The 27045-nt window shown below is 36.1% G+C and overlaps 2 protein-coding genes and 1 long non-coding RNA gene across 11 annotated transcripts; all 3 read left to right on the top strand.

Annotated features, from left to right (window-relative positions):
- The first annotated feature begins 5349 nt into the window (after positions 1-5349).
- LOC111797996 (pentatricopeptide repeat-containing protein At5g65560-like) lies at positions 5350-8578 on the top strand. Of its 2 annotated transcripts, XM_023680930.1 has the most exons (2): positions 5350-5630; positions 6030-8578. In XM_023680930.1, exons 1-2 carry the CDS (start codon positions 5525-5527, stop codon positions 8345-8347), a joined length of 2424 nt encoding a protein of 807 aa, XP_023536698.1. In that variant the 5' UTR covers positions 5350-5524; the 3' UTR covers positions 8348-8578. The 2 variants fall into 2 exon arrangements, with proteins under 2 accessions (XP_023536698.1, XP_023536697.1); XM_023680929.1 differs by having other exon boundaries at positions 5350-8578.
- Positions 8579-9874: 1296 nt separating this feature from the next.
- Positions 9875-17032, top strand: LOC111797999. 8 transcript variants are annotated; one of them, XR_002815630.1, is made up of 7 exons: positions 9875-9937; positions 9999-10097; positions 10798-11050; positions 11225-11404; positions 11760-11877; positions 12355-12564; positions 16811-17032. It is a non-coding gene; the product is annotated as an uncharacterized LOC111797999 (long non-coding RNA). The 8 variants fall into 8 exon arrangements; XR_002815636.1 differs by having other exon boundaries at positions 12348-12564; XR_002815631.1 differs by having other exon boundaries at positions 11749-11877.
- Positions 17033-17818: 786 nt separating this feature from the next.
- LOC111797998 (probable serine/threonine-protein kinase PBL21) lies at positions 17819-20865 on the top strand. The gene is made up of 5 exons (XM_023680931.1): positions 17819-18565; positions 18637-18826; positions 19600-19991; positions 20179-20523; positions 20623-20865. The coding sequence occupies exons 1-4, from the start codon at positions 18329-18331 to the stop codon at positions 20467-20469; spliced, it is 1110 nt and encodes a 369-aa protein (XP_023536699.1). The 5' UTR covers positions 17819-18328; the 3' UTR covers positions 20470-20523; positions 20623-20865.
- The last annotated feature ends 6180 nt before the right edge of the window (positions 20866-27045 follow it).

Here is a 27045-nt window from a genome sequence, read left to right as displayed (position 1 = left end):
ATACAAATATAATTATCATGAATTTTATATAATAAGATGACGAAATAATTTTAACACAAAAAGCAACAATGAAGCACTATGATTAAGTTATATAAATATAAATATTTTAGAGTTGGTATGCTTAGTTTGTATTAATGCTTAAAATATATTTAAATCAATAATTATTATGATCATATACTATATTAGCATATAGAATGATTCATGATTGTTATTATTATAATCAACCATTCTTCATGTTTATAATTATAATTAATATTATTTAACTTAATCATTTTGTAAAGTTTCATATTAATAATGATTTTGATCAACTATCTTTTTGTTAAAAGTTTTTTTTTTTAATAAAAATATAGCAATTTTTTGTTAGCTTGCTCGGTGGACCTTCGTTTTTGGCTTTATAGTTTAACGTGCTTTACTCGAAGAAATTATATTTTGGGTGACCTAAGAAACAAAAGTTACTGTCTATACCAACAATAAATGTGTTTTACTTGAAGCAATTCTATGTTGGATAGCCTCATGTGAGTAATGAAAAAACTTGTTAGAAGGACTCGTGTTGATCTGTGGGGATAGTATTCACTTCTAAGGAGGGAGAAGTGGAATATAGGAGAATGTCGAGACCATCAGGTGTCGAATACTGGGTATGAGGCGTTACAATTTTAGTGTTTATATGAGCCATAAACTAAGTCTCTCTCGAGCCAATGACAAAGTGAAACCCTATTGTTCAAGTCCCAAAATTAGCACTTGACGGGAGCTACTTGTGTTTCTTATCTCGTGAAATTACGTTCTCAACTTCCTAATTGGTAGGCTTATTGAATCGTCTGCAAAAGTCACTCTCTACCCATGTAAATCAAAAGACAAGCCCCCACAAACCAGTAGTTCATAACTCACTCAGAATTATGATCGTGTCGCATATGATCAAGTAATCTTCTCGATTAACAAATTTATAAACAAATATTAAATATTTTATAAACCAGTCGTATATAAATTCATTATATCAGACACTCACACTTACATGTCTCTACATAAACAATTTTATTTAAAAATCATCTGTAATAATTACAAAGTGGTTCGATTTATTATTACTTATTGAAAAATACAAAAAAAAAAAAAAAAAAAAAAAAAAAAAAAAAAAAAAAAAAAAAAAAAAAAAAAAAAAAAAAAAAANTAAATGGGAATGTAATAATTGGGTAACGGCACAGCCACCCCCAAGTCATTACCAAATATACAACAATTCAATATTCAATATTCCATATTTAATTCAATTTATTACTAAGTTTGTGATCATACAATAATCATAGAATCTTCGGCTTTTTTGAGGTTGTATGGTTTGTATTTGTGACATTAGAGGCAACCTATGGTTATAAAATAATCATGCCCACCTGTCTCAATACAATGTTTCATTGTTATTAACTACTATATTAAACAATTTCGGCATATACGTATTATATTTGTGATTTTGTGCTGAGTGTTTATATGACTCGATAATTTAATTAATATAGATTATCTAACTTAAACTATAAAGGTTGAGCTNTATATACAAGTTCATCCTTCGGAACCATATCGCATCCAGGATTTGATGAAATAGGATGAATTGAGACGGAATTTTGTAAATACGTAATTATCTTGAATATATTAACTATTTCTTTATTTTCCGATNATAATCATGCCCACCTGTCTCAATACAATGTTTCATTGTTATTAACTACTATATTAAACAATTTCGGCATATACGTATTATATTTGTGATTTTGTGCTGAGTGTTTATATGACTCGATAATTTAATTAATATAGATTATCTAACTTAAACTATAAAGGTTGAGCTGAATTGTGTTAGATTTTTTTTTTGTCGGGTTTTCATGGGTTGGATTGATTTTTTAAGAAATTAAAATTTTGGTTTAGTTTATGGGTTATTGATAGAGTGAATAGATCTGTCATTTCTTGAAATCTCTATTGGATTCAAACTCGTGGTGTAATGTGTATCCCCTCGTGTGTTTTCGGTGGTCATGGAATAGATGAAATAAATAAATAAATAGATTTTTGTTCAAGAATGAAATCTTATTGGAACTGTCCATATCCAGTTCATCCTTCGGAACCATATCACATCCCGGATCTGATGAAATAGGATGAATTGAGACGGTATTTTGTAAATACGTAATTATCTTGAATATATTAACTATTTCTTTATTTTCCGATCGCGTGGAAGGGATAAAAGAAACATCTTGTTCTTTCTTCAACAATTTTTGATCTCTAGTGAAGCTCTCAATAGGATTTGAACCCGTATGAAGTTGTCAGAGAAAAAAGAACGAATGGATCTTGTAGGATTCCCGAGAAATTCTTCGATTTCTTCCGGAAGCGGATGATTATTCATCTGCTTCTCACGTTCCGTGAATAGCCGGGACATTGAGGAATATCCAGAAAAGCATTTAGGGAATCGGTCTGATTCTATCTCTGTTCGTTCCGTTTGAAGAAAGGAAGGATCCCAAAGAATCGATCTTTCTTTTAGTTGTTGAATCTCTCTTTGATTGATCAATGTGTGATATTCCGAATCCTCATTACTAATGGAATCGAAATGATCTCTGGATTGATCAGAAGATCCTTTCAATTGGCTAGAATCCGTTACTTGAACGAAACTAGATCTTGTGGAATCATATTGAATATNGGAAGCAGATGATTATTCATCCGCTTCTTTAGGGAATCGGTCTGATTCTATTTGGGTTTGTTCCTTTTGAAGAAAGAAAGGATCCCAAAATAGGGTTGCAACTCTGCCTACTTTTAAAGAATATTTAATTTTAGTGAGCATTACTAATGCTCGTGATATGTTGTCATTTGTAAATATTTGATTGAAATTTTAGTTATTGAAAACTCGATATGTACGGTAGATAAATAGATTTTTTTAAAATAATTATTAAAAAATTTCAATTAGTATATGTACACTTTTTTTTTCTTCGTGGGATAACTTGTTAGAGGAACAAGACTCTCCAGAATAATCACAATAGTATCCACTTTGAGCATAAACTCTCGTGGTTTTGGGGGCTTTCCAAAAGGCCTCATGCCAATGGACAGAGTATTCTTTTTATTATTATTATAAACTATGATATTGTTCAGCATAAGCTCTCGTGACTTTGCTTTGGGTTTTCCCGAAACGCCTTATGTCAATGGAGAGAATATTCTCTGATTATAAACCCATGATTATTTCCTCAATTAGCCAGAACTTTCATCATCCAACAAACCCTACTATACTTTTAAAAAGTTAAGAATATTTGACGTTAGTAACTAATGCTAGTGATATGCTGTGACTTGTAAATATTTGATATTTGAAGTTCGTAAAATTTTAGTTATTAACGCGATGGTAGATAAATAGAGTTTTTTTTTTTTTAACATAATTATTAAAAAAATTCAATAATTATTTAAACCCAAAACAAAATTGGTAACATATGGCAAAAACTTTCACCCTTCAACTGAACCACGAGGAAAAAAAGGAACCATGGGTCCAATCTCGAACCCAACCCACGAGCTCACTGAACCACCAACAACGTTTTCTGCCCAACCCAGTTTCAGACGCTAGATGAAGCCCATGCCCGATCGGAGACCCACTGCCCAACGCCTTCAACTGCAATCCCAAACGAACGCAGGATGCAGCCCACCAACGATCTTCGGCCCACTCCCACACCACTAGGCTCACGATCCACGCAAGCTTCAAGCGTATAATGTCTTGTACGAGGACGATTAATAGTAAACTCGACTCGATCATCAAAGGTTCAGATAATTATCTTTTGGTGAACATGCACGGTCGTCGGGGATCCACTGTAGTGCTTTTATGAGTTGGTAGTACAAGAATAAAGTCGTGAAAATGCATGAACCTAGTGAAATTTTTATGAGCGCGTTCTGGGTGTGGTTAGGGGATTTCGAACCACCTCTTATTGTGATTTTATTGTATGAAAGGAAAGGACTACCTAGTTTGACAAGTATCGGCTAGATTGAGGGTCAACCTTGTTTATGCTGCTTACATTATGAGGTCTATTAGGGAGATGTCAACTAAACTCTATCAGAGAATTTGATAATAGTGTCCATAACGGTATAATGAAAGTTATGGATTGGATATGTCGGGGTTGCACCTCGAGGGCCTACTAGCCATAGGTCTATGATGATAATGAAGAGACTGGTAGAACATCTAAACAAGAACCCTAAGAACGAACCACGAGAACCTTCAGTCCGATTAAGACTAAGAAAATATAATTTATGACTTCCACACCATGACCTAAGTTAAGCTAAGGTGAACCAATTAGTAACCATAGGATATAGCTCATAAGCAGTCTACGCACAACCTCCTAAGGATGAATTTTAATACTCAACCACTGCTTTTATTCTTTTCATATCAGGCTTAGACAGAGTGGTCAAGACGAGGGTTTGAACGAGCTACAGGGTTGTAGAAGTCAGACTAGATCGATATCTATACTTTTATTTAGTATTTTTTTTTTATTTTGTGAATTGTGCCCTATCATGTCTTAAAGTAGTCACGATATACGATTACAATGTGTTAATTCTCTTTTTTTTTTTTTTAAAGCTTCAATAGCTTGTTTGATTTGATCATCGTGATAACTAGCCAAACCATTCAAACCATGAAGTTTATCGTGAGAAATTGTTTCATTGGTTTGGAATCCATTGAGATATATGGATAAATACAAAATCAAAAAGTTTTCAGAACCGTAACTCAAGTAGCACCATAACTTATCACTCTTCACAAATTAATTTTATATTTAATATATGATCAATTTTAAAATTTGAAAATACGAAGTCACACACAAATTAAAATTTTAGCTTTCTGAAATTTATTAAACACATAATAGAATGATAATTTAAGTTTAAAAAAGTCATTTTGTATTTACTCTGGGCAAGAATGTCGGCTTGATTAATGCAAACACTGGTGAGAATCCAATGCCCCCAAAACCTAAGGGTTCCTCCGCAAGGTTCGTCCGCGGAGGGTGAGTTAGGGCCTAAGATCAGGTCGAAAGGCGTAGTCAATGGACAACAAGTGAATATGCCCCCAAAACCTAAGGGTTCCTCCGCAAGGTTCGTCCACGGAGGGTGAGTTAGGGCCTAAGATCAGGTCGAAAGGCGTAATGGATGGACAACAAGTGAATATTCTTGTACTACCCCGGTTGGTCTCGAGTTTTGTTTTGTTTGCATTTATAAAAAAAAAAAAAAAAAAAATTTAATTTGCATTTTTTCTATTCATTATTTTAAATTCAAGACAAATTACTTTTATTATTTACTATTATTATTATTATTTTTTTTGTGAAATAAAGGGAAGGGTTTTTGTAACCTTAAACGTTTTAAGAAAAGATTCCGATGTCAATTTGGTACTTATTCCAAAATCCGCCTTCTTTTCATTCACTTCCTGGACCGGCGAGAAGGGTAAATCCCCGCCGCGTAGAAACTAGATCATCAAGAAACGCCATTACAATACTGCAATCCGCTGATTTTTTGAGATTGTTGAATCTGAGCTGCAAGGGTCATTGATTGCTTGATGAATCTTTTTCCATCATCGCCGAACTCTTCATTTATGTATGGAGTCTTCACCGCTATTCGATGCCCTACGATGATTAGAAATTCTTCCGCCATTATCAACTCAGGTCAGCTTCTTATCGTTCTTGGATTCAGGCTCAGATTCACATTTACACTCGCGTTTAAGTTCTTCACCTCAACTACTGCTTCTCTTCCTCAAAGCCTTCCTGTAGAACATGATGTACCGGCGCAGCTTTTTTCCATTCTTTCTCGCCCCGATTGGCAAAAGCATCCTTCTCTGAAAATTTTGATCCCTTCTATTGCGCCATCCCATGTATCTTCCCTTTTTGCCCTCAATCTCGATCCCAAAACTGCTCTTGCGTTTTTTAATTGGATCGAACAGAAGCATGGATTCAAACACAATGTTCAATCCTATGTTTCTATTTTAAATATCCTTGTTCCCAATGGGTACCACCGCATTGCTGAAAAACTGCGAATTTTAATGATTAAGTCGACGAATTCCGCAGAGAATGCGCTGTTCGTGTTGGAAATGCTGCGGAGCATGAACCGCCGGGGGGATGATTTAAGATTTAAGCTTACTCTTAAGAGCTATAACATGCTCTTGATGTTGTTGTCGAGGTTTCTCATGATTGATGAAATGAAAAATGTGTATTTGGAGATGTTGGATGACATGGTTTCGCCGAATATGTACACGCTCAATACAATGGTTAATGGATATTGTAAGTTGGGTAATGTAGTTGAAGCAGAGTTGTACGTCAGTAAGATAGTGCAAGCCGGTTTAAGTTTGGATACATTTACTTATACGTCTTTGATATTAGGATATTGTAGGAATAAAAATGTAGATGGTGCAAATAAAATTTTTCTGTCAATGCCAAGTAAAGGTTGCCGCAGAAATGAGGTTTCTTATACTAATTTGATTCATGGGTTTTGTGAAGCCGGGAGGATTGATGAAGCTCTGAAATTGCTCTCACAAATGCATGAGGATAATTGTTGGCCGACTGTTCGTACATATACAGTTATCATATGTGCATTGTGTCAAATGGGCAGGAAATCAGAAGCATTTAATGTGTTCAAGGAGATGACTGAGAAAGGATGTGAGCCAAATGTACATACCTATACAGTCCTTATTCGCAGTTTATGCGAGGACAATAAGTTTGATGATGCCAAGAAATTGCTAGATGGGATGCTTGAGAAAGGATTGGTTCCAAGTGTGGTCACTTACAATGCCTTTATTGATGGTTATTGCAAGAAAGGAATGAGCACGAGTGCCTTGGAAATTTTGAGCCTGATGGAATCGAATAATTGTAGTCCAAATACTCGCACTTATAATGAATTGATATTGGGATTTTGCAGGGCAAAGAATGTCCACAAGGCCATGTTACTTCTTCATAAAATGCTTGAGCTGAAGCTTCAACCAGATGTAGTTACCTACAACCTATTAATCCATGGACAGTGCAAAGAAGGGCATCTGGGTAGTGCTTATAAGCTGCTCAGTTTGATGAATGAAAATGGTTTGGTTCCTGATGAATGGACTTACAGTGTCTTCATAGCTGTACTCTGCAAAAGGGGGCGGGTTGAAGATGCTCGTTTTCTCTTTGACTCCCTAAAGGAGAAAGGCATAAAGGCAAATGAAGTAATCTATAGTGCATTGATTGATGGCTATTGCAAGGTCGGAAAAGTCAGTGACGGTCATTCATTGCTTGATAAAATGCTTAGTGATGGATGCGTTCCAAATTCAATTACTTATAATTCCTTGATAGATGGACATTGCAAAGAGAAAAATTTTCAAGAAGCTCTTTTACTTGTGGAAATAATGATAAAGAGGGACATTAAGCCTACTGCTGATACTTACACCATTCTTATAAAAAATTTATTAAAAGATGGTGAGTTTGACCGTGCCCATCAGATGTTTGATCAAATGCTTTCCGCAGGTTCTCATCCTGATGTAGTTATCTATACTGTATTTATTCATGCATATTGTAGCCTGGGTAGATTACAAGACGCGGAGTTATTTCTTCATAAAATGAATGAAAAAGGAATATTGCCAGACACTCTGCTTTATTCTTTATTGATTGATGCATATGGATGGTCTGGATCAATTGACATTGCTTTTGACATTTTGAAGCGTATGCATGATATCGGTTGTGAGCCGTCTTTCTACACATATTCTTATTTAATTAAACATCTATTAAGTGCAAAGCTGATAGAAGTAAATAGCAGTACAGAGTTGGGTGACTTGTCATCAGGGGTGGTTTCCAATGATTTTGCCAACTTATGGAGGAGAGTAGATTATGAATTTGCTTTGGAGTTGTTTGAGGAAATGGTCAAGCAAGGCTGTGCACCTAATGCTAATACTTATGGCAAGTTTATTTCAGGGCTTTGCAAGGTGGGATGCTTGGAAGTAGGCCGCAGGTTGTTTGATCATATGAAAGAAAAAGGACTATCGCCTAATGAAGACATTTATAACTCTCTTCTTGGTTGTTCGTGTCAATTAGGATTGTATGAAAAAGCAATAAGGTGGTTAGATATCATGGTAGAGCATGGATATTTACCACATTTAGATTCTTGCAAGCTGCTGCTCTGTGGCTTGTTTGACGAAGGAAATAACGAGAAAGCAAAAACAGTGTTTCATAGTTTGCTTCAGTGTGGGTATAATTATGATGAAATTGCTTGGAAATTACTTATTGATGGCTTACTTCAGAAGGGCCTTGTTGATAAATGCTCTGAGCTATTTGGCGTCATGGAGAGACAAGGTTGCCAAATTCATCCCAAGACATATAGTATGTTGATTGAGGGATTTGATGATATTCAGGATATAGATTAATCATTTACAGGTTCAAGGAGGACAACACTATTTTTATCATTCAGTGGTGTAAACTGATGAATTGCAAATTCCTTACCCACTTGCCCTCTGGATACTTTATCACCTTTGCAAGTAACTTCTCTGGTGAGTGATGGTGATGTTGCTCAGTGAAGGGTGCGCGTGTTGATTTCTTGGGTACAATATTATGGGCAATAGCGCCTTAATGAGTAAAACTTCAGCAACAATGGGAAGGCAAGCTCTTTTACTCTTTTCATTTTATATATTCTTTTATACGTTTAAATTCATAAGATTGTTCTTATTTTAAGCTTTCTTCTCTCGGTAACTACCTGACAAATTTTATTAATTGGAGATCCTTTCTTGGCTTAGAGGTGGTTTCCAACCTTCCTTTTGTACATTTCAATTAATAAATGTTTCCAAGGAAATTTATTATACCGAGTTATAATTCTCATTTATTTGTTAATTTAGATAGAGCTCAGCTGTCATCTTTCCCTTAGAAAATCTGCCATGAAGGCAAGCATTTTGGAAAAATATGATATTTGACATAACATTAAGATAATAACTCCTTTCATTCTTCTTTCTCTTGATGTATATATTATTTTTGTCTATGAAGTATATAAATTGGTTAATTTTTCTTTCATATATCAAATTCCTTGACATCTTGACACTTTTCAAGAACTGATTGTCACTTTCACATTTTCTTTGATAAGATTAGTCTTACCTCAAGCTTACTTGACATTTATGGTTTAAAAAGTATTGAAGCTAATGTGGACAGTCGTCATAAATTTGAACTGGAAGTGACTCACATACCTATGATACATGCAAAATTATAGATCTTTGGGCTGTTTTATTTTTCTGAGGAGATCTTTTTGTTTTGATATGCTTTGCTTTGTTAATTTGATGTCTATAAGCGAGCTTAAGATTATTGAAGTTTATTTATTTTGTAAGGATTAGAGAAGTTCATTTTTGGATAAGTTACAAGTCTAGTCGTGAATTTTCAGGTTCGTGTCTATTTCATCTCTATACTTTAAGTATCGAAATGGATCAAGAACTTTCAATCTTGTGTCTAATAGGTTCCTAAACTTTAAAAATGTCTAATACTTGCTTGAACTTTCAATTTTAATTGTGCTTAATAGGTCAAGACATCTTTGAATTTTTTAAAATTTCCTGATCTATTAGATATAAAATTGAATTTTATGTCTAGTGGGACCTAAACTTTCAATTTATGTTGAGTAGGCCCATGAATTTTTGAAGACGTTAAATAGTTCAAAGACCTATTAGATAAAAGTTGAACATTTTGGGACCAATTAGAGAGAAAATTGGAACTTGATGGACCTATTAGACACTTTTTAAAATTCAAGGACTAAATATACACAAATCTGAAAGTTTAGAACTAAATTTATAATTTAACCTTGCCCCTTCTTTTATTTTATTTTATTTTATTTTATTTTATTTATTATTATTATTATTTTTTTTAAGTTTAACTGAGAATTAATTACACTATTTTGACTAAGCTAAATCTTCGTTCTGTGCAGTTTTGAGCAATTATGCATCAATTACACAAATGTAAAGCTGCCATGACTTTTCAACCAGGTATCCTCACTTCTTTCTCTCGTTCAATGTCAACTTTGCATGTCATAATGATATCTAGCAGCTCTTCGAGACAGAGCAGGAAGAATATTAAAAGAGTAAATTGATTGAAGCTAGCATACTATTTGCTGATAATCAAGCTCTCCCGGATCTCTTTAAGAAGGTTCATCTCTCATCCTTAGAACTTCGCTCCTTGAGTTATGAGCTCCCGCTCAGTCTTATGCAGTTGATTTCTCTTCATTTTAAAAGCTTACAGAAAATCTATTCACTTTATTTTTGTCATAAATATTATACATAAATGATGCATCTATCACTATAAGGTTCAGCCTAACCTATTTGTAGGAGATTTCACTTTTCCTAGGAAGTAAAGGAGTTATTGGACATGGTCTCAACCCGTTCAAGAATGCAGAAATTCGGCTATGGACAATTCTCATTATGGCTTTCGTTTGGAATCTATAGGAAGAAAGAAATCAAAGAGTATTCACGGAGAAGACACAAACTTATATTAGGCTATTTGAAAATGTTGTTTACCACACCATTTTTTGGTGTAAATTGTCTAATAGCTTGCTATAGTCATACATTCCTCATCCTAAATTAGGAAGGTCATTTGTAAGTATCATGGATAACACATCCCTCCTGTAAATTTCAAACATCAACGAAATTCTCTTATAAAAAATAAATATTTTTTTTTTCTCATTCAGAGAGGTGAAGTGATAATACCAAAGTAATTGGCTGGATAAAATTGATCTGAAATGTTTTTTTTTCTTAGTGAATGCTATAATATATTAATAAGGGGTTGATCTGAAATGGGATCTCCTATTGAAAGGAAAATTATGATAGGCCCTTGACAATTTTATTGATAGGAAACAGTCCAACATAGCTTTTTCATGCTATGGAAGTAAAGAGCAGGGTAAGCTTCCCTGGTCAAGTAAAGGGTGGTGCACTCTTGGACAATTCTACTTGAAATTGAAGTATGCTAGTGAAAAGCATGCTGGAACTGACGAAAAACCTGTTGTGCAATGCGGAAAATTTTCAATGAATGTGGATGTTGCATTGGAAGTGCCGAGAAGACCCTGTCAATGTTGGATAGAATGGAAACTTTCGTTCAATCCAAAAGTAATTATTGTGGTTTGGCTCCTTTTAGGCGGTTGTTTTTTTAAGTTTTTTCATTGGTTTGTGCTTTCAAGCCCGTATGAACTGTTCTGGTTCCTTCATCTTTTATGAATGAAAGCTTGGATTTCCATTTTTTCAAAAAAGATCAATAGTAACTATTTTGGTGGTGTTGAACAGAGATTGAACTTGAGTTCGATGGGCAGTTATGATAAAAAGATTGTGGTAAACTTGGTGATTTCTGCAAACACCTACTTCTAACTGGACAGGTGGTTGTCTCTCGCATACCAAACGCATTCTGTCCAAAGTGCTTACCACATGGCCACCAGATATATGCTGTCTTCTGATTTCTCATACTACGTGAGTACTTATACCTGCTACCACAGTGAAAACCAAACAAGTTTTTGTTTCAGGAGCATTATAAGATGTACACTGGGCGTAGCTATGGTTGTAGCAGAAGAGAACAAACTTGTAGTAGTAAATGAAGGGACTGATGAAAAGAGAGATTTTAAGATTCCAGTGCTTGATATTAAAAATATGTATCAGATTCATTTAGTTTTCATTGAATTACTGTAAACATTAAACAGGAAGGGCCCCGGGACTAATTCTGTAAATAAAATGGCATGCTATTCATTTCTAAGAATCTCATTTATACTTTTGAACATTTGACATAAAAAAAGTTAATACTTTATTCATGCGGACAGTTTTGTTTCAGGCTGATAGGCAAAGAGCTAATGACAGAAAAAGGACATGCTGAAATGGAGAAATCAAGGATGGGGAAGTTAGAAGGAACTGAAAGGAGAATGCAGCTTCAGGACTATTCTATAAGACAGGTAGCAGCATGTGACTAATCACCGCTTTAGCATTTTTCAATGGAAATGATAAATGTTTGAAAACTTCAAAGCATGTATGAAAAATGCATCTTTTCTGAAAAAATAAAGTTCTGTTTTCAATTCGACAGACCACCAAACATAGATTAGGATACGTATTTGTGTTTCAAATTTCTACAAACGGCATTTTATGATTTACTTGTAGGAGCCTGTTGGAAATTTATAATTATATGTAGTTTCATTCTGCTGAGATAAAGGTGTTCAAAGTTTGGTATCCATTAGGCTGAACCAGTTACTAGTTAACAAAACTTTTGATAGCAAAGAAAGTAGAACAGTGTTAATGGGCATAATGATCATATATGTAGATGTAATGATTCAAACAGATTTGATACTTAAGCATGAAGGTGATGCATTTGCTAGAACTTTTATTCTTTCCATGAACTAAGTCGCACCTGAATTGCTGTTGGAATGAGGCTGCAGGTAGCTGGATAATTCATTTCTGTTGGTATCTTACGGATTTGGAAACCGAGCGATTTTTCTACCACACTTTACCTCTTGAAGTTGGACCTCCGCTTCATAAGGAGTTTTTGTGCGAGTCTTTCTTTCATAATAAGCTGACACTGACTGCCCATAGATACTGTTCTGAAGAGGAGATTACTGATGCCATTCGAGACCGAATTCAATCTTGAGGTAAACTTTTGCATTTGAATCTTTGTTCTTAATGGAGTTCAAAATGAGAAATGAATAGCTCAATATTATTAGCGTAGGACTAATCTTGGAGGGTTCCTGATTCAAATCTTTAATGAAGAATACCTCTTAAAACCTGGGGACCCCTATTTAAAGGGCTACAAACCACCCTATAAGGCACTGGCAATAGTAACTAAGTCAAATGACAGCAGCAAAACTAAAAGTTTTAAAGATCACTCTGCCTTACTTACGGACGAACTGTAAATACTCTGGCTTCTGAAGACAGTGAAAGGCTTAAGACTAAATCCAGAAGATTAAAGCCATGTAAAGCCACAGTAAAAGAGAAAATCAACTAAAAAATACAGTACATTGAAGAATACACTACAGCAATTCACTCTTCCTAAAGATAACTCATTCTCGAGTTAACTCAAAAGCCAACTGAAAACCAACTGGGGGCATGGTAAGCTGTGAGGTATGAAAAATTGGAAGTAGGGGAAATTTTGAAGTGTGGTAGAAGATGAACTTTGAAGGCATTAGGACTATAGCGTTCATTAATAGGAAAAGGCCCTATTTCTCTTTGGATGGAGCTTGCCATGAACGCTCGAAGGCATCCTAGACTTGTGCAAAGGAACAATCATGAGATCCCCATTGGCAAAGGATTGAGGGCGGCAGTGCTTAGTGTCACACTTTTACTATGAACTATGAATAGAGTAGGATGTGACTCTCAGGTTGTGACAAATGGCCACATTAGGACCTAGACAAGTGCCATGATGCGATCGAGGAGAACGATGCATCATTTAACACACCACACATAGTGGACATTGAAGAAAATATGAGACATAAGCAAGATAAGGGCCACGAGTGTCAAAGATGGGCTTGTTGAAGGGCTTTGTAGGGCCCTAGGCCTTAACCTTGAAAGTTGGGGTTTGAAGGAAATTTGGGCATGCAATTTTGGAATCAAATATGTCCATATGAAATATGAATGCTCGCCAAATTTGGTGTCAATTGGATACCGGACGGACGCTCCACAACATCATATGATCGTTTGCCGGATGTCTACTCGAGGAGGATTTAAAATGCCTCAAAATGTACCTTAGGGGAGGCATGATGTCAGCTCTCCACCACCCTTGGGCCCTGTGGCATAAGTGAGCTACCCTGTGACACATATATGTGTCAAAATGAGGGCGAGCATTGCGAGATGAGTGTCTCAAGTGACTTATTTTGAAATGGGTCTTTTAAGAACAATATTGGGTGGCACGAGTGTGCTGCTATTGTGCCCCATTCCATGTGTTAGAGGTTAGATTATGCACCTGCTATCCGTTATGGAGTCTGTAAAGGACATGACATGGACACAGGAGGACCAATGCCTCAATTGAACCTAGATGGATGAATATTCGGGATGTCCCAATTTCATGAACGACATGTGAGCCCTTTCTCGATGACATGACTTGAGTGAGTTGTGATGGCTGACAACACCTTGTGACTTGGGATGACGTCAAGACATATGGTGCATGTTAATTGGGAACTAAGATGACATGATGAGAAGCAACGTTGCACATGAGAGACTTTGGCCCCGAGTAGAGGTAAGATTGAGCCGAGTGACTTGTCCTAGCGTAGAGGCAAGTCGGTTGTGTTGCAGACAATTGAACATGCACGCACAGGCGGCGTGTGTGGCTGAACAAACTTGAATTTCGTAAGTGATGTTCGGTTGGTGAAGACAAATCTCGCTTAAGGTTTGACGAAGCCACAAAGCTGGGCTAAAAATAAATATTGGGCTTGGATTTCCCTTTAGCTGGTCGTGAGCGTGTCAAGATCACGACGTCGCACGGTTGATAAAGTACGACTATGACAGTTAGCAACCATCATAGCTCTCCTTAAATGCCCGGGTGAACTCTCAAAATGTAATTATTATATCAATTGCTCATGTAAGGATGTGTGTGGTATGGATAAGACATTGCTCTTAAACAAATATCCATCAACAATGTGGAAGTCATTAGGGTTTAACATGGTGGCAACATTTACTCCAAATATAGTAAAAATCAACATCAAACTCATCATAGATGCTAACTCTTCAAAAACAATAATCTCCCTCCTTAGTACAGTAGTCAGAGAATGTTTCCTACCAAGGACATCAGCTTCTTTATTAGTATTTCCAGCTTTATGTTTAGTACGAAAGTCAAATTTGTTAATAGAAGTGATCCATCTAGCATACTGATAACGAAAAAGCAATTGTACTAAAATCTTTGATGAACTTTCGATGAATAAAAGCCAAACGCCAAAAAAATAATTGCACATTTCCAGCAGTTTTTAGTAAGGGCCACTTTAATAGCTTTAATGTGGTAGGATCTACTGTTATACTGTTGCTAGCAATAATGAACCCCAAAAATTTAATTTCCGTTTATAAGAAGGAACACTCTTTAAGGCTGATATAAAGCTGGTTCTTTTCCAAGGTGGCTTTTAGTGTTCTAAGGTATCCTAGATGTTCATCCTTGGATTTACTACATAAAAATTAAACCTTGAAGTTAAGAGGTGAGATTATAGCATTCTTATAGTTATAAAGATTTTTAATTTTTTTAAAGAAAAATCTAATTAATAATACAAATTAAAGGGAATTGAGTGATGGATCAAGGTATCAAATTCCTAGCAACAATCCTCTATACAGAGTCCTTAAATCCGCCGAGTCCCAAGAGAGGGAAGGAACTGTAGACCAAGAGCACTTCAATCTGTCCCTTCAGAACCGTATGCATTGTACTTGGTCAGTGTTTAAGGACAGACACACGACGATGGAAACGATTGGTAACGTCGTGGGTTCAATCGGAGTTTTCGCAGTCACACTCCACAAGGGAAAGTTTCCAGGAATAAGTGGTGGTTGGAGAAGACATGTCGACCATTGTCGGAGGAGGTTGGAGGACAAGCAGAAGCGAAACGAAAAATGGAGAGAGAGAACAAATTGGAAATACAGGAAAAATCAGGCAAGGAAGGCCAACGTGGGTTGGTTTGAACCCGGATCCAGAAAGTCCTCAATGTTGAGCCACCGGAGCCGAATCTCTACTCTACCCAAATCCATTCACAGCCCTCTCTGCATGCGTGTTTAAAACACGACGCAGACGGCTCAGCCCATGCATGCTGCAGCTCAACCGTTAACCCGACGACTGCGACCCGCACCCCTCTTATTTCAACTCGGCTTAGTGCATTCCGACGGCTTCTAAATAGCTCATTTGGTTTGGGTTAGACTATTTGGACTCGTTTCCTACCTTCTTTACCCTCCATAAGTGTTTTTGACATTATTGGAAGCATTTGAGGTCAGTAGGACCGGTTTGCTCAATTTAAATTATTTTGAGCTGAAAATAAATTTAAATTATTTTGAGCTGAAAATTGGAATTATTTGATACCTTTAGGTAAGTTAAGCTTGTAATATATTCTAATTTGATGTTGTGGGTCCAATTATTGAATCGGACATTGAGGAACAAATTTGGACCTAGGCTAACAAAGTAAGTGGCTTCACTACTAGTTTGGTTGAATGAGTTGCTTGAAGTATGAACGCTTGCTTTGTGACCCTTGCACATGTTGTACTTTGTGATTGTTTAGTGTCTATTTATTATATTATTGTTGTGTTGTGAATATGTTGTGCTATGAAACTTGATATGTTATGTTAGGTTGTAATTATGAGATATGTCATATTATGGAATATCATGTGGACACGTTATCCATTTAAAATTGTGCTATGTTATACTATGTTATACACTACATTATGAGACGACATAAAATGATTATGTTATGTATGAAATTAATGAAAATATATCTTGCGTCACAAATACATCTCATGATTTTGAACTATAGGGATCTCACACATATTGAATGTTCACGTGTATCAGGATACTTCTCCACTATGATTAGTACGGATGCGTATACTACGATATTATGATATGGTATTATGTACACCTTGATACTATATTAGTTCCTTTCCCTCGTGGTATACCGGCTGCGTGAGTGCACGCTAGTCGAAGGGCCAGGTCCAAGGGTACATATACGAACTTGCTTGGGAATTTATGTGCATGTATTTTGTCCATGTGTAGAGAAGTAATACACATCCACTTCTGCCAAGATTAGAAGTTGAGACTAAGATCATATATATTATTTTGAAACAATAAGTGTCTCAGACATGATTGCATATGATTGCATTTCTTGACTGTTGCTAAGTATTTCTATTTTGAAATACTCAAGTCTTGTACTACTCTTATTTTTTCAGGTAAATGTAAGGTGTCTTTGTACGAATGACGATGTCAGCGGTGACGACCATGAAATTGAAGCTAGGGTAGACTTATTCTTCTTGTTTCTAACCCGGGCATTATTTTATTATATTTAATTACATTATTTATTTTCTTTTCTTTGGATTAGGAAGAATCTTCGACTGCGTTAGGCCTACTTTAAACCAAATTTATGATGACTTCTTTTTGGTGGGAAATTATATATAAAAAAAAAAAAGTTAGGCTAATGGATGGAGTCAAGATCAAGGAAACATCACTACAGGAAGAAAGTGTTTTAATTTCCCTTTAATTATTAATTAATTAAATCCTCAATCCCCTTTTCTTTTAATTTTTTCTTTATATAGTTTAAAAAAATAAAATAAGATAAATTATTTCAAAGTCAATAGAGGAATCGAAATAATTTTGTGACATCTGGGCAGAGGAGAGGTATATGACAGAATCAAGATCATATTCGAACGAGAGTGATTATGATGATAAGTGATTATGATGATAGAATGACTAAAAAAACTTAAAGAAAATGAAAATTACTACATATACAAATAAGATTTATCTTCTTTTTCGATATCTCAATTATAGAAATTTTACAGTTTACTTGGAGTAATTATATATTGGTTTACCTCTTTGTTAAAACATAGCATTTTGGTCTGTAAATAACATAAGAATGTCAAGGCTATCATATTTAAAATCTTAATCTGAATTCTAAGTATAAGAATGTCAAGGCTATCGTATCTAAAATCAAAAATGCGTTTTATATGGGTTTGAAATATCAAAATTATTATGTGGGTCACTTTTATGGATTTATGGAGATATTTAATAAACTAAAATTAAAAAAAAAATTAAAAAAAAAAAAGTGTTACTAAAAGTTAAATAAAACTGTAAGAATAAAAGAATAAAAAAGAAAATTCGGTGACACACAGAGCGTCACTGAATGATGACCGCGCTGACTTTCATAAACGGTTTCCTCCGCCTCCGCCTCCGCCTCCAGAAATGGAAACGCCCTAGTGGCATGTCTGGTAAATAACGGCATTTACAAGGGCAATTATGTAAAAGAACAATAACCGGCGGACAGAATTAGGAATCAGAACGGCGGCTGCCTGGCACAACCTGTCCACCGCCACCCAACACATTCCTTTTCCTTCCATTTTCTTCTTTCCTCTTTTCCCATTAGAACAAAACCAAGATGGCTTTGATTCAGGAGCCACTCCCCTCTAACTGTGGCGCTAAACCGCTAATTTCTCTTTCTATTCTTAGGGTTTTAGCTTTGCTGTTTGTTCATTGTAATCATTCCTCTGTATCTCTACGCGTTCGTTGCCATTTGAGTTTTCTCCTCTTAATCTCTCCGATTCGGAGGGGTAGGAGGAGAAAACGATGCGTCTCTTACAAAAAAATTGTCAGTTTCGCGGCGATTAATGGCTAGGGCTTTTCTGTTTGATTCATAAATGGCTATTTCGGTAGCGATTCTTCATGATTGATGGGTTTTTCATTAGGGTTTGACCGATATGAGTTGCTTTTGTTGTATTAGTTCTCACACTAAAGATGGGAACAGAGTCGAAATTGATAATGGTGTTGAATTTGAATCCCTGCGTTTTGGTGAGGGCTGTTCAAAGGGGAGCGGTGGTGTTCGTAGTTTCAAGTTCCGTGAACTCGCCGCAGCCACAAGAGGGTTCAAGGAAGTGGATTTGCTTGGCGAGGGTGGGTTTGGACGCGTCTACAAAGGGCGTTTGGAAACAGGGCAGGTAAAGTTGCATAGCTATGTCAATTATTGGGGGAAAATTGATTGAGTTGTACCATTTGTTCTTCTTTGCAGATTGTTGCAGTTAAACAGCTTAATCGTGATGGGCGTCAAGGGTTTCAGGAATTCCTTGTGGAAGTTCTTATGTTGAGTTTGCTACACCATCCCAATCTTGTTACCTTGATTGGTTACTGTAGTGATGGAGATGAGAGGCTTTTGGTTTATGAGTTCATGCCTATGGGAAGCTTGGATGATCACCTTTTTGGTAAGTGTTCTTCTTTTTGCAGTCTTCCATATTCGTTTTAAATTTGTTGAATTATAGTTCATATCAACACATTTTAACAATTAAGAGCTATTTTTGTGAGATCTAGAGGAACGAGTGCCAGCGAGGACGCTGGACCCCGAAGGGGGTGGATTGTGAGATCCCACATCGGTTGGAGAGGGGAACGAAACATTCTTTGTAAGGGTGTGGAAATCTCTCCCTAGTAGACGCCTTTTAAAAACCTTGAGGGGAAGCTCGAAAAGGGAAGGCCAAAGAGGACAATATCTGCTAGCAGTGAGCGTAGGCTGTTACAAATAATGTGAACGAGTACCAGTGAGGACACTGGGCCTCGAAGGGGAATAGATTGTGAGATCCCACATCGATTGGAGAGGAGAACGAGTGCCAGCGAGGACGTTGGGCCCCGAAGGGGAGTGGATTGTGAGATCCCACATTGATTAGAGATAAGAAACCGTACTAGTGAGGACGCTGGGCCTCGAAGGGGAGTGGAGTGTGAGACCCCACATTGATTAGAGAGGAGAACGAGTGCCAACGAGGACGCTAGGCCCCGAAGAGGGTTGGATTGTGAGATCCCACCTCGGTTGGTGAGGGGAACGAAGCATTCTTTATAAGGGTGTGGAAACCTCTCCCTAATAGATGTGTTTTAAAAGCCTTGAGGGAAAGTTCGAAAGGAAAAGTCCAAAGAGGACAATATCTGTTAGCGGTGGGCTTGGGCTGTTATAGATCTGATCCTTGATGATGAATCTTCTTTATTTCAGATTTGGGTAGTGACAAAGAGCCACTGAGTTGGAATACAAGGATCAAGATTGCAATTGGTGCTGCTCGAGGCCTCGAATATCTCCACTGTGAAGCAAATCCCCCGGTCATATACCGTGACTTGAAATCAGCTAATATCTTATTGGACAATTACTTTAATCCGAAGCTTTCCGATTTCGGTCTAGCTAAACTAGGACCGGTTGGTGACAATACTCACGTTTCAACTCGAGTCATGGGAACACATGGCTATTGTGCTCCAGAGTACGCCATGAGTGGCAAGTTAACCCTCAAATCCGATATTTACAGCTTAGGCGTGGTTCTGCTCGAGCTTATTACAGGTCGTAAGGCAATCGATACTACAAGGAGAACAGGGGAGCAGAGCCTAGTTTCTTGGGTTAGTAATCTAATAACTTTTTTGCTCAAAGCCAATTCAACTTGCTGATTTCGTATTTGAGCTTGTGTAGGACTTTTAGCCTCGTGGCATTCTCTGTCCGATACAGTCGTATATTCGAGAGTCGAGAGTATAACTGCTGACGTTTTCTTAGGATAATTTGTGTCATTATCTTCTATACAATCTGCAGTCCCATCCTTTCCTGAAGGACCGAAGAAAGTTCGGGCAATTAGTCGATCCCCTATTGGAAGGACGTTTCCCTCTTCGTTGTTTGCAACAAGCAGTTGCAGTTACTGCACTGTGTCTTCAGGAACAACCATCATTTCGCCCTCATATTGGCGAAATTATTGTAGCACTCGAATACTTGGCCTCTCGAACTTATTTACAAGAACTACACATCGGTAGGACTCGACATTCCTCGCTACAACCATCACTTCCACAACAGAATGGATACACCAATGCCGAGCTATCGAATCCGTGAGACGGCTAAACATCTGTTTGGAGATTGCTGTATACAAGTCGCTGAACAAGCCATGTAAGGAGTCTACCATATCGAGTTTCTTTTAAAGCATTTCATCATACTTCTATAAGCACACGACTCTCTTAGGTAACTGATGTGATATTTGATTCAAAGGAGGAGATGCTTACACCTACGTCAGCCGAAAGCAGCTTGTCTAAAGACAGATATCAATTCATTTCAGCTTGTGGACTGCGAAGCTACTTGGGATGTTCCAAGGTACGTATCAGGTGCGTAATACTCGTAAATGGTATTTGTATGCTGTTCGTAAGAGGATCTCTGAATTTTTTTTAAATACAATATTCTTTTATATAGAATGCAAAATACGAGTTACGATATGAATAGTACAAACGTTTCTCTCGTTTCGCAACGTAGGAGTTCGAATAAGAATTAGGAAAGCTCCCAAAAGTTTCGTTACTTAGCTGGCTAGATTACGTGCATTGAATGATGATGTTGGGTCTTAAGTTTGTTTGTTTATAGCTGCAAAAATGGATTTGTCAGCTCTAATAGTCAATACACTGACCTGTAAATCTAAGAAACTTCATAAAATATGGCAACCAACCACCAACTTTTGAACCATTGATATTGCCTATTCTAGCAAAACCACCATCGTTAACCATTCATCATTAGCCGTAAGGCGTATTTTCAAGTGTCTCGTCAATGCCTATTCTAGCAAAACCACCCATCAGAGCCATCGTTAACCATTCATCATTAGCCGTAAGGCGTATTCTCAAGTGTCTCGTCAATGCCTATTCTAGCAAAACCACCCATCAGAGCCATCGTTAACCATTCATCATTAGCCGTAAGACGTATTCTCAAGGGTCTCGTTTAGGACTATCCTCAAAAGGGTCTCGTTTGAAAGGGAAGAAAGTATGAAAGAAAGGACTTTTGGTGGAGGTAGTATGTGAAAATGTAAAGGAGAGAAAGGTAGGGAATGAATAATGTTGGGATGGGTTGACTGTTGACTGTTGACTGGGCAACTCAACCCACTTTTAACGGGTCATTGATGAATAGAACGTGGACTTGTACGTCGCCTCATTAATTACTTAATTAATTAATTAAGTTATCTCTTCATTGAAAGCAACTCTCCTTAAGATTGGATCAGCCCTTTTTGTCTTGGCTTTGTTTTTTTTTCTTCGCGTGCTCTTTAGGATGGTAACCGTTAGATGAACACGACTCTTCACAATTGTATGATGTTTACTTTGAGCATAATCTCGCATGACTCTACTTTGGGCTTTCCCAAAAAACTTATACCAATGAAGATAGTATTCCTTAATTATAAACCCATGATCATTCCCTAAATTAGCCGGGGTGGGACTTTCATTCAACAGTAACAATCCTATTTTTTTTTAACGGTAACAAAGTTGTTATTATATGTGTGACATGATGGTTAAGTGCAAAAGCATTCATTTAAAGTATTTTATAAGTGATGTTATTAATTTAAACGTTTGTAGTAGAATCTTAAAAACAAAATCAATAAAGCGGAAAAAAAATAAATGATGTGACATTTGAAACGAACCAGAGAAATAAAAGAATGCCTTGATCTAACCTAAGAGCTACTAAATAGACATAAATGTAACTACTCTAACACGGGTTCCGTGGCCTTCTTCGTGACGTCTTCAATTATATGAGGGTGCCTTTTCTTTACCTTAACAATAAGAGTTTTAAGAAATATGCAGTAACTAACCCTAATGTTGAAATTGAAAAATGCAAACACATGTAATATGGTGGGACTTATCATTTTTAAAACATCATTGCGTTGCTTTGGACAACTTTTCAATCATGGTAGGGTTAGATGTGTAGTATATTTCTACACATGGCTCACACATGCGCACATGGACCCACCATGTGAGCTCACATACCTCTTGGTCCTGGCTTGTCGAGCTAGCAATTGTTAACGGATTGTCAGACACCACAAAGGGAAAGGACCTGCATAACATCATGGCAAGTATAAACGTCGTAAGTCGTAGGGTACATCTCTGTATTATTATAACGGAGAAATATTCCGATGCATAAAATACACAAATGCATGAGATCCCATAGCTTAAAACCATAGCATATGAAGCAAGTCAAATCTCTACTCATCTATATTAGAGTGAATCTATGAGTTATGCATATATAATTCCTCTCAAGTCTTTCATACATAACATAGCTTACATGACATGGACTATGGAGGTTTACGCATCGTAAATTGTCGTCATCATACCATATTACTATAGCAGGCAACATAGTCCAACATGACATAGCATGATCTAACATGGTACAACATAACCTAACATGATATGACATAACACAACATATCATCATGACATAACACGACATAACATAGTACAACATGACATGATATAATATAGTATAACATAGCATAGCATGTAACATAGCATAACATCATACTTATGACACGTCCAGGGGCCATAGGACACACGTCATCATACATAATACAATTCATCTAATCAAACTAATAGTAGAGACGATTGCTTGGTTAACCTGAGTCGGAGTCACCAAATAGTCCTAAAGTTGGTTCGAAAATGCTCCTCAAGTCCAAACCCACCTATGTAAACTCACGTTCTCGAGTTAGGGCATGATTTATAATTTAATTCATCCAACAATGCTAACTAATTCAATTTTCTTAACGAAAAAGTAATTTAAACTGAACCAAAATAAATGAGGTCATACTGACCATGATTGCTCCAAAAAACGTTAGAAATAGCTCTAGAATGGTACAAAATGTAAGGAATAAGCCCCAAAACTTGGAATAACTCAAATCCAAGCTAAATACATCGCCTAAGTCGATTTGGAGCCGCTAGAGCGGGCCAAGCTGAAGATTGTGGGGACAGGTCAGAAACATGATTGACTTGGGTTTACGGGTCGACTACGGGGCAGGAGCGCGCATGAGTTTTTGAGCCGGTCAGGTTGCAGGTTAATTCAGGTGGTGCACAAGTCGTTGGGTGTCTATGAGCTTGAACCGCATGCGGACTAAGGTCAACAAAGTGGGTTGACTGTTACTAGGTCACGTTATGGATCATGGTTTCTTTGGCTACTTATTACCAACCAACATCAATGAGTCCACTCGAATCGTATCTAGATTCGACTTAACCCACAAACTGCTTCTTCTTGATCTGTCTTTGCCATCAGTGAGTCTACTCCAAATTTGTGCATTGGGGTGGTTTTGTAGGGGCGTGAGGGGTTATCTCATCCCGTGATATTATTTTTATTTTTATTTTTCGAAAACTAAGTATTGTCACAAGTTTAATCTCTTGTCCCTTCATATAAGGCAGATTTGTTGTTTTTGTATGTTCTTCCTCCCTTTAGACCTGTCTTTTTCAATGACCCTTTTCTCCCTTACACCATGTTCTAAGTGGACTTCCCTTTTTCCTTTTCATGCTTTACTCCACAGTATGCAATCATTTTTCTGTGGGCAATGTTGTATATATATATATATATATACTCGAAAATATAAATATAAATATCTGATATGTTAGATAGGATTTGTAGATGAAAATGTCGTAAGATTATGTGTTATACCAATAGTACTCGTAATTTACATATTATTTTAATATAATTTAAATTTGAGTATCTTGAAATCAGGTATCTCACGTTCACGAGAACAAACAAAATAATAAAACAAGTGACACCGGATGTGTTGGGTTGAGCTGAATTATATTGATTTTTTAATTTTACTCGTCAGAAATTTTTTATTAGTTGGGTTGGTAACCCGAGCAATTGAAATAGAGTTTACAGTTCAACTCAACCCTCTATTTTCAGGTTAGATTCGGTTGTTGAGGTGTTCTGTTTTTTTTCTTTTTTTTAACATTATTTAAAAGATACTAATTTTTACAATACATATTACATTAATAACTAAAATATCATAAAATGTTTTAATATTGGTCAGAAACTTTACATATTCTTAATTTTTTTAAAAGTGAAATAAGGTTGAGTTGGATTGTAACCCTATTTTTGGATAGTCAGGTTGAGTTGACAAAAAAAAATGTCAACCTACATATAAGGTTTAGGTTCTGAACCAGGGAGATATCAACTAAGCCCTAGAATCTAAGAATAGTGTTCGAGATGCGAACTATGAGTTGGAAACCATCGCTAGAGTCACGCCTCAAGGACCTACTAGCTATAGGTCTATGATGATAATGACGACAATGACGAAAGGGACTAGCAAAACATCTAAACAAAAACCCTAAGAACAAACCATAAAAATTGACAGCTCAGATAAGACTAGTTGAGCTTAGGCGAAATAAGTAAACTTAGCCGGAGAAAAGTCTAGAAGGGTAAATAAATAAAATTAATTATCGAACACTATAAATATTTTAATCGTTAATCATGCACGAAAAGTTAATATATAAATATTGATATTTGAAATTGACCATTTGCCCATCTATATATATATATATATATATATAATTAATGTAAAGTTGACTTAACCTTTTCATAATTAATGTCGAGCTATTGGATTTGTATCAGATTTTATTCACTTTATTTTTTTTTAATTCAAATGACTCTATGTTTATACATAGCATCATATAATTGTTAAATTAATTAATGTAAATCAATTATTATACACAAATATGAAATTTTAAATATTTATTAAAATATTAAAAACTTCATCATCAAACCGTCAAACTGTTGCTATCGGAGAACAAAGCTATTTTTTGAATTTTTTTACGAAAGCTATGACTTAAAATAATCAAATTTGAACATTTTTTTCATAATGATGTCAAAAAATATTGACGTAACTTCGTAAAGTAGTTAGTGGTATACTGATGAAAAATGACCCAAAAATAGGTCGAGATTAACTAGTTTTTGGGGGTTTTTTTTTATGAGAGATATGACTCAAAAGTAGTAATTAGATCGTATGTTTTGATTTGATTACTGAAGATATGACTCAGAATCATCATATGTTCTGAAGACGAAACTCGAGCACTCCTATCACTTCATTAAAACTCGTCTATACACGTACGGTATATAATTAAAATAACTTGTCTATACACGTACGGTATATAATTAAAATTACGCAACTACAACTTAATAGTATAGATAGTAGTAATCTTCAATCTTTTCAAGCATTTCGTATACCTCTACTCTTAGATATCATAACCGAAGATGATTGTTTCAAGTATCAGTTTCAAACCCATTAAAATTTTAAATTTGAATATGTGATACGTCAGTAAATGAAGAGTATATAAATGAACCGACACCATGTCAAAATTGAATGACTTCCGAGAAATTTATCATAAAATTGATTAGAATGTGAAAAACACTGCACTTGACTAAGTAAAAGGCTTTGGTGGGGACAACTTCCCCTTTTCCAATTCCTCTAATCCAATGTCGTTTCATTGCTTCTTCCTACTTATGTACTCGTGATTATTATTTTTTTTTTGTTCATACCTAGCTAATGCTGGAGACTAGTATCTTAAACGTCTTTGTTTGAAAATGTATTTTCGAGGATAATGTTAGGTGGTAGAGGTGTGCTAACATTGCGCCATTTTCTACGAGTCAGATGTTGAAATATAGGGTCAAACTCTAACATGGTATGCAAAAATGACTAAACATGAACATGAGAAAGTTTATGTCTCGATGGGCCCAGATGGATCAATGTTTAAGAGATCTCGAATATAAAGTTGGCTTATGAGCCAACTCTCAAACGTGCTCAAGCAAATTGTGAGGGTTGATGGTATCTTGAGGCTCAAGAGGACATTATGAAGTATTTGGTGGGACTCGAGAGTTCTTAGTTAGCACATTATTTGGTTTTTCTGTCTTGATAAGTCTTAAAAAAAAATGCTAAGATCATCGGATAAGTACTAGTTGAGTGTTTTAAGGTCGCCTTGACCCAATTAAAGTCGCCTTGACTAAATTTTCTTTAGAAAAAATAAATCTCGAAAATAATTGCCAAGTCAATGAATTTATTTTGGTGCGGTTGAAAGTTACATCTCCATTTATTGTAGCAAAAATTATATATATAAACTAAAAAAAAAAAAAAATAATAAAATAAAAAAGCTTCAAAATTGAAAAACAATATTACAATACTTTACCCGTAAAAAACATGTGAGATTCCACGTAGACGTGAGAGGGAAACACACCATTCTTTATAGAGTGTGAAAATCTCATCTTAACAAGTTGAGGGAAAGCTAAAAAACAGTATCTATTAGTGGTGGGTTTGGGTGGTTACAAATGTAGAACCAGATACGTGCCTGTGATAGTGAGCATTTTTGTCCTGCATTCAACCCTCCATGCTCGTTCGAAACCCCTAATCTCATCTAAACTCATGTGTTCTCGACTGATCTTGACATGGATTGTGGATTACGCTGGGACTTAAAGAGTGTAAAATTGGTTAGGAGAATTAGTTAATTGAGATTGATTTGAGGTGAAAAATGAGGTGAAATTGAGGAATGAGATTGATGGTAACATGAATTATTGTAGCAAAATGATGATGTGAGCACAGATTTTGGAGGGTCTGATGAGGATAAACAACGTCATAAGAAGAACACAAATGAAGCTCCAAAATTTCTCTTTTTCCCTTTATAAACCTTA

This window comes from Cucurbita pepo, chromosome LG07, assembly GCF_002806865.2.
Source record: "Cucurbita pepo subsp. pepo cultivar mu-cu-16 chromosome LG07, ASM280686v2, whole genome shotgun sequence".
Taxonomy (NCBI): Eukaryota; Viridiplantae; Streptophyta; class Magnoliopsida; order Cucurbitales; family Cucurbitaceae; genus Cucurbita; species Cucurbita pepo.
The sequence above is the reverse complement of the archived record's forward strand: the minus strand, read 5'-3'. Positions and strand labels throughout refer to the sequence as shown.

What these genes read in the sequence shown, in the direction of transcription:
- LOC111797996 (XM_023680929.1), top strand. Translation starts at nt 5,525, where the DNA reads ATGAATCTTTTTCCATCATCGCCGAACTCTTCATTTATGTATGGAGTC.
- LOC111797998 (XM_023680931.1), top strand. Translation starts at nt 18,329, where the DNA reads ATGAGTTGCTTTTGTTGTATTAGTTCTCACACTAAAGATGGGAACAGA. An exon ending in CTTGGATGATCACCTTTTTG is followed by an intron (nt 18,827 to 19,599) that starts GTAAGTGTTCTT and finishes TCTTTATTTCAG; the next exon opens with ATTTGGGTAGTGACAAAGAG. An exon ending in AGCAGAGCCTAGTTTCTTGG is followed by an intron (nt 19,992 to 20,178) that starts GTTAGTAATCTA and finishes TACAATCTGCAG; the next exon opens with TCCCATCCTTTCCTGAAGGA.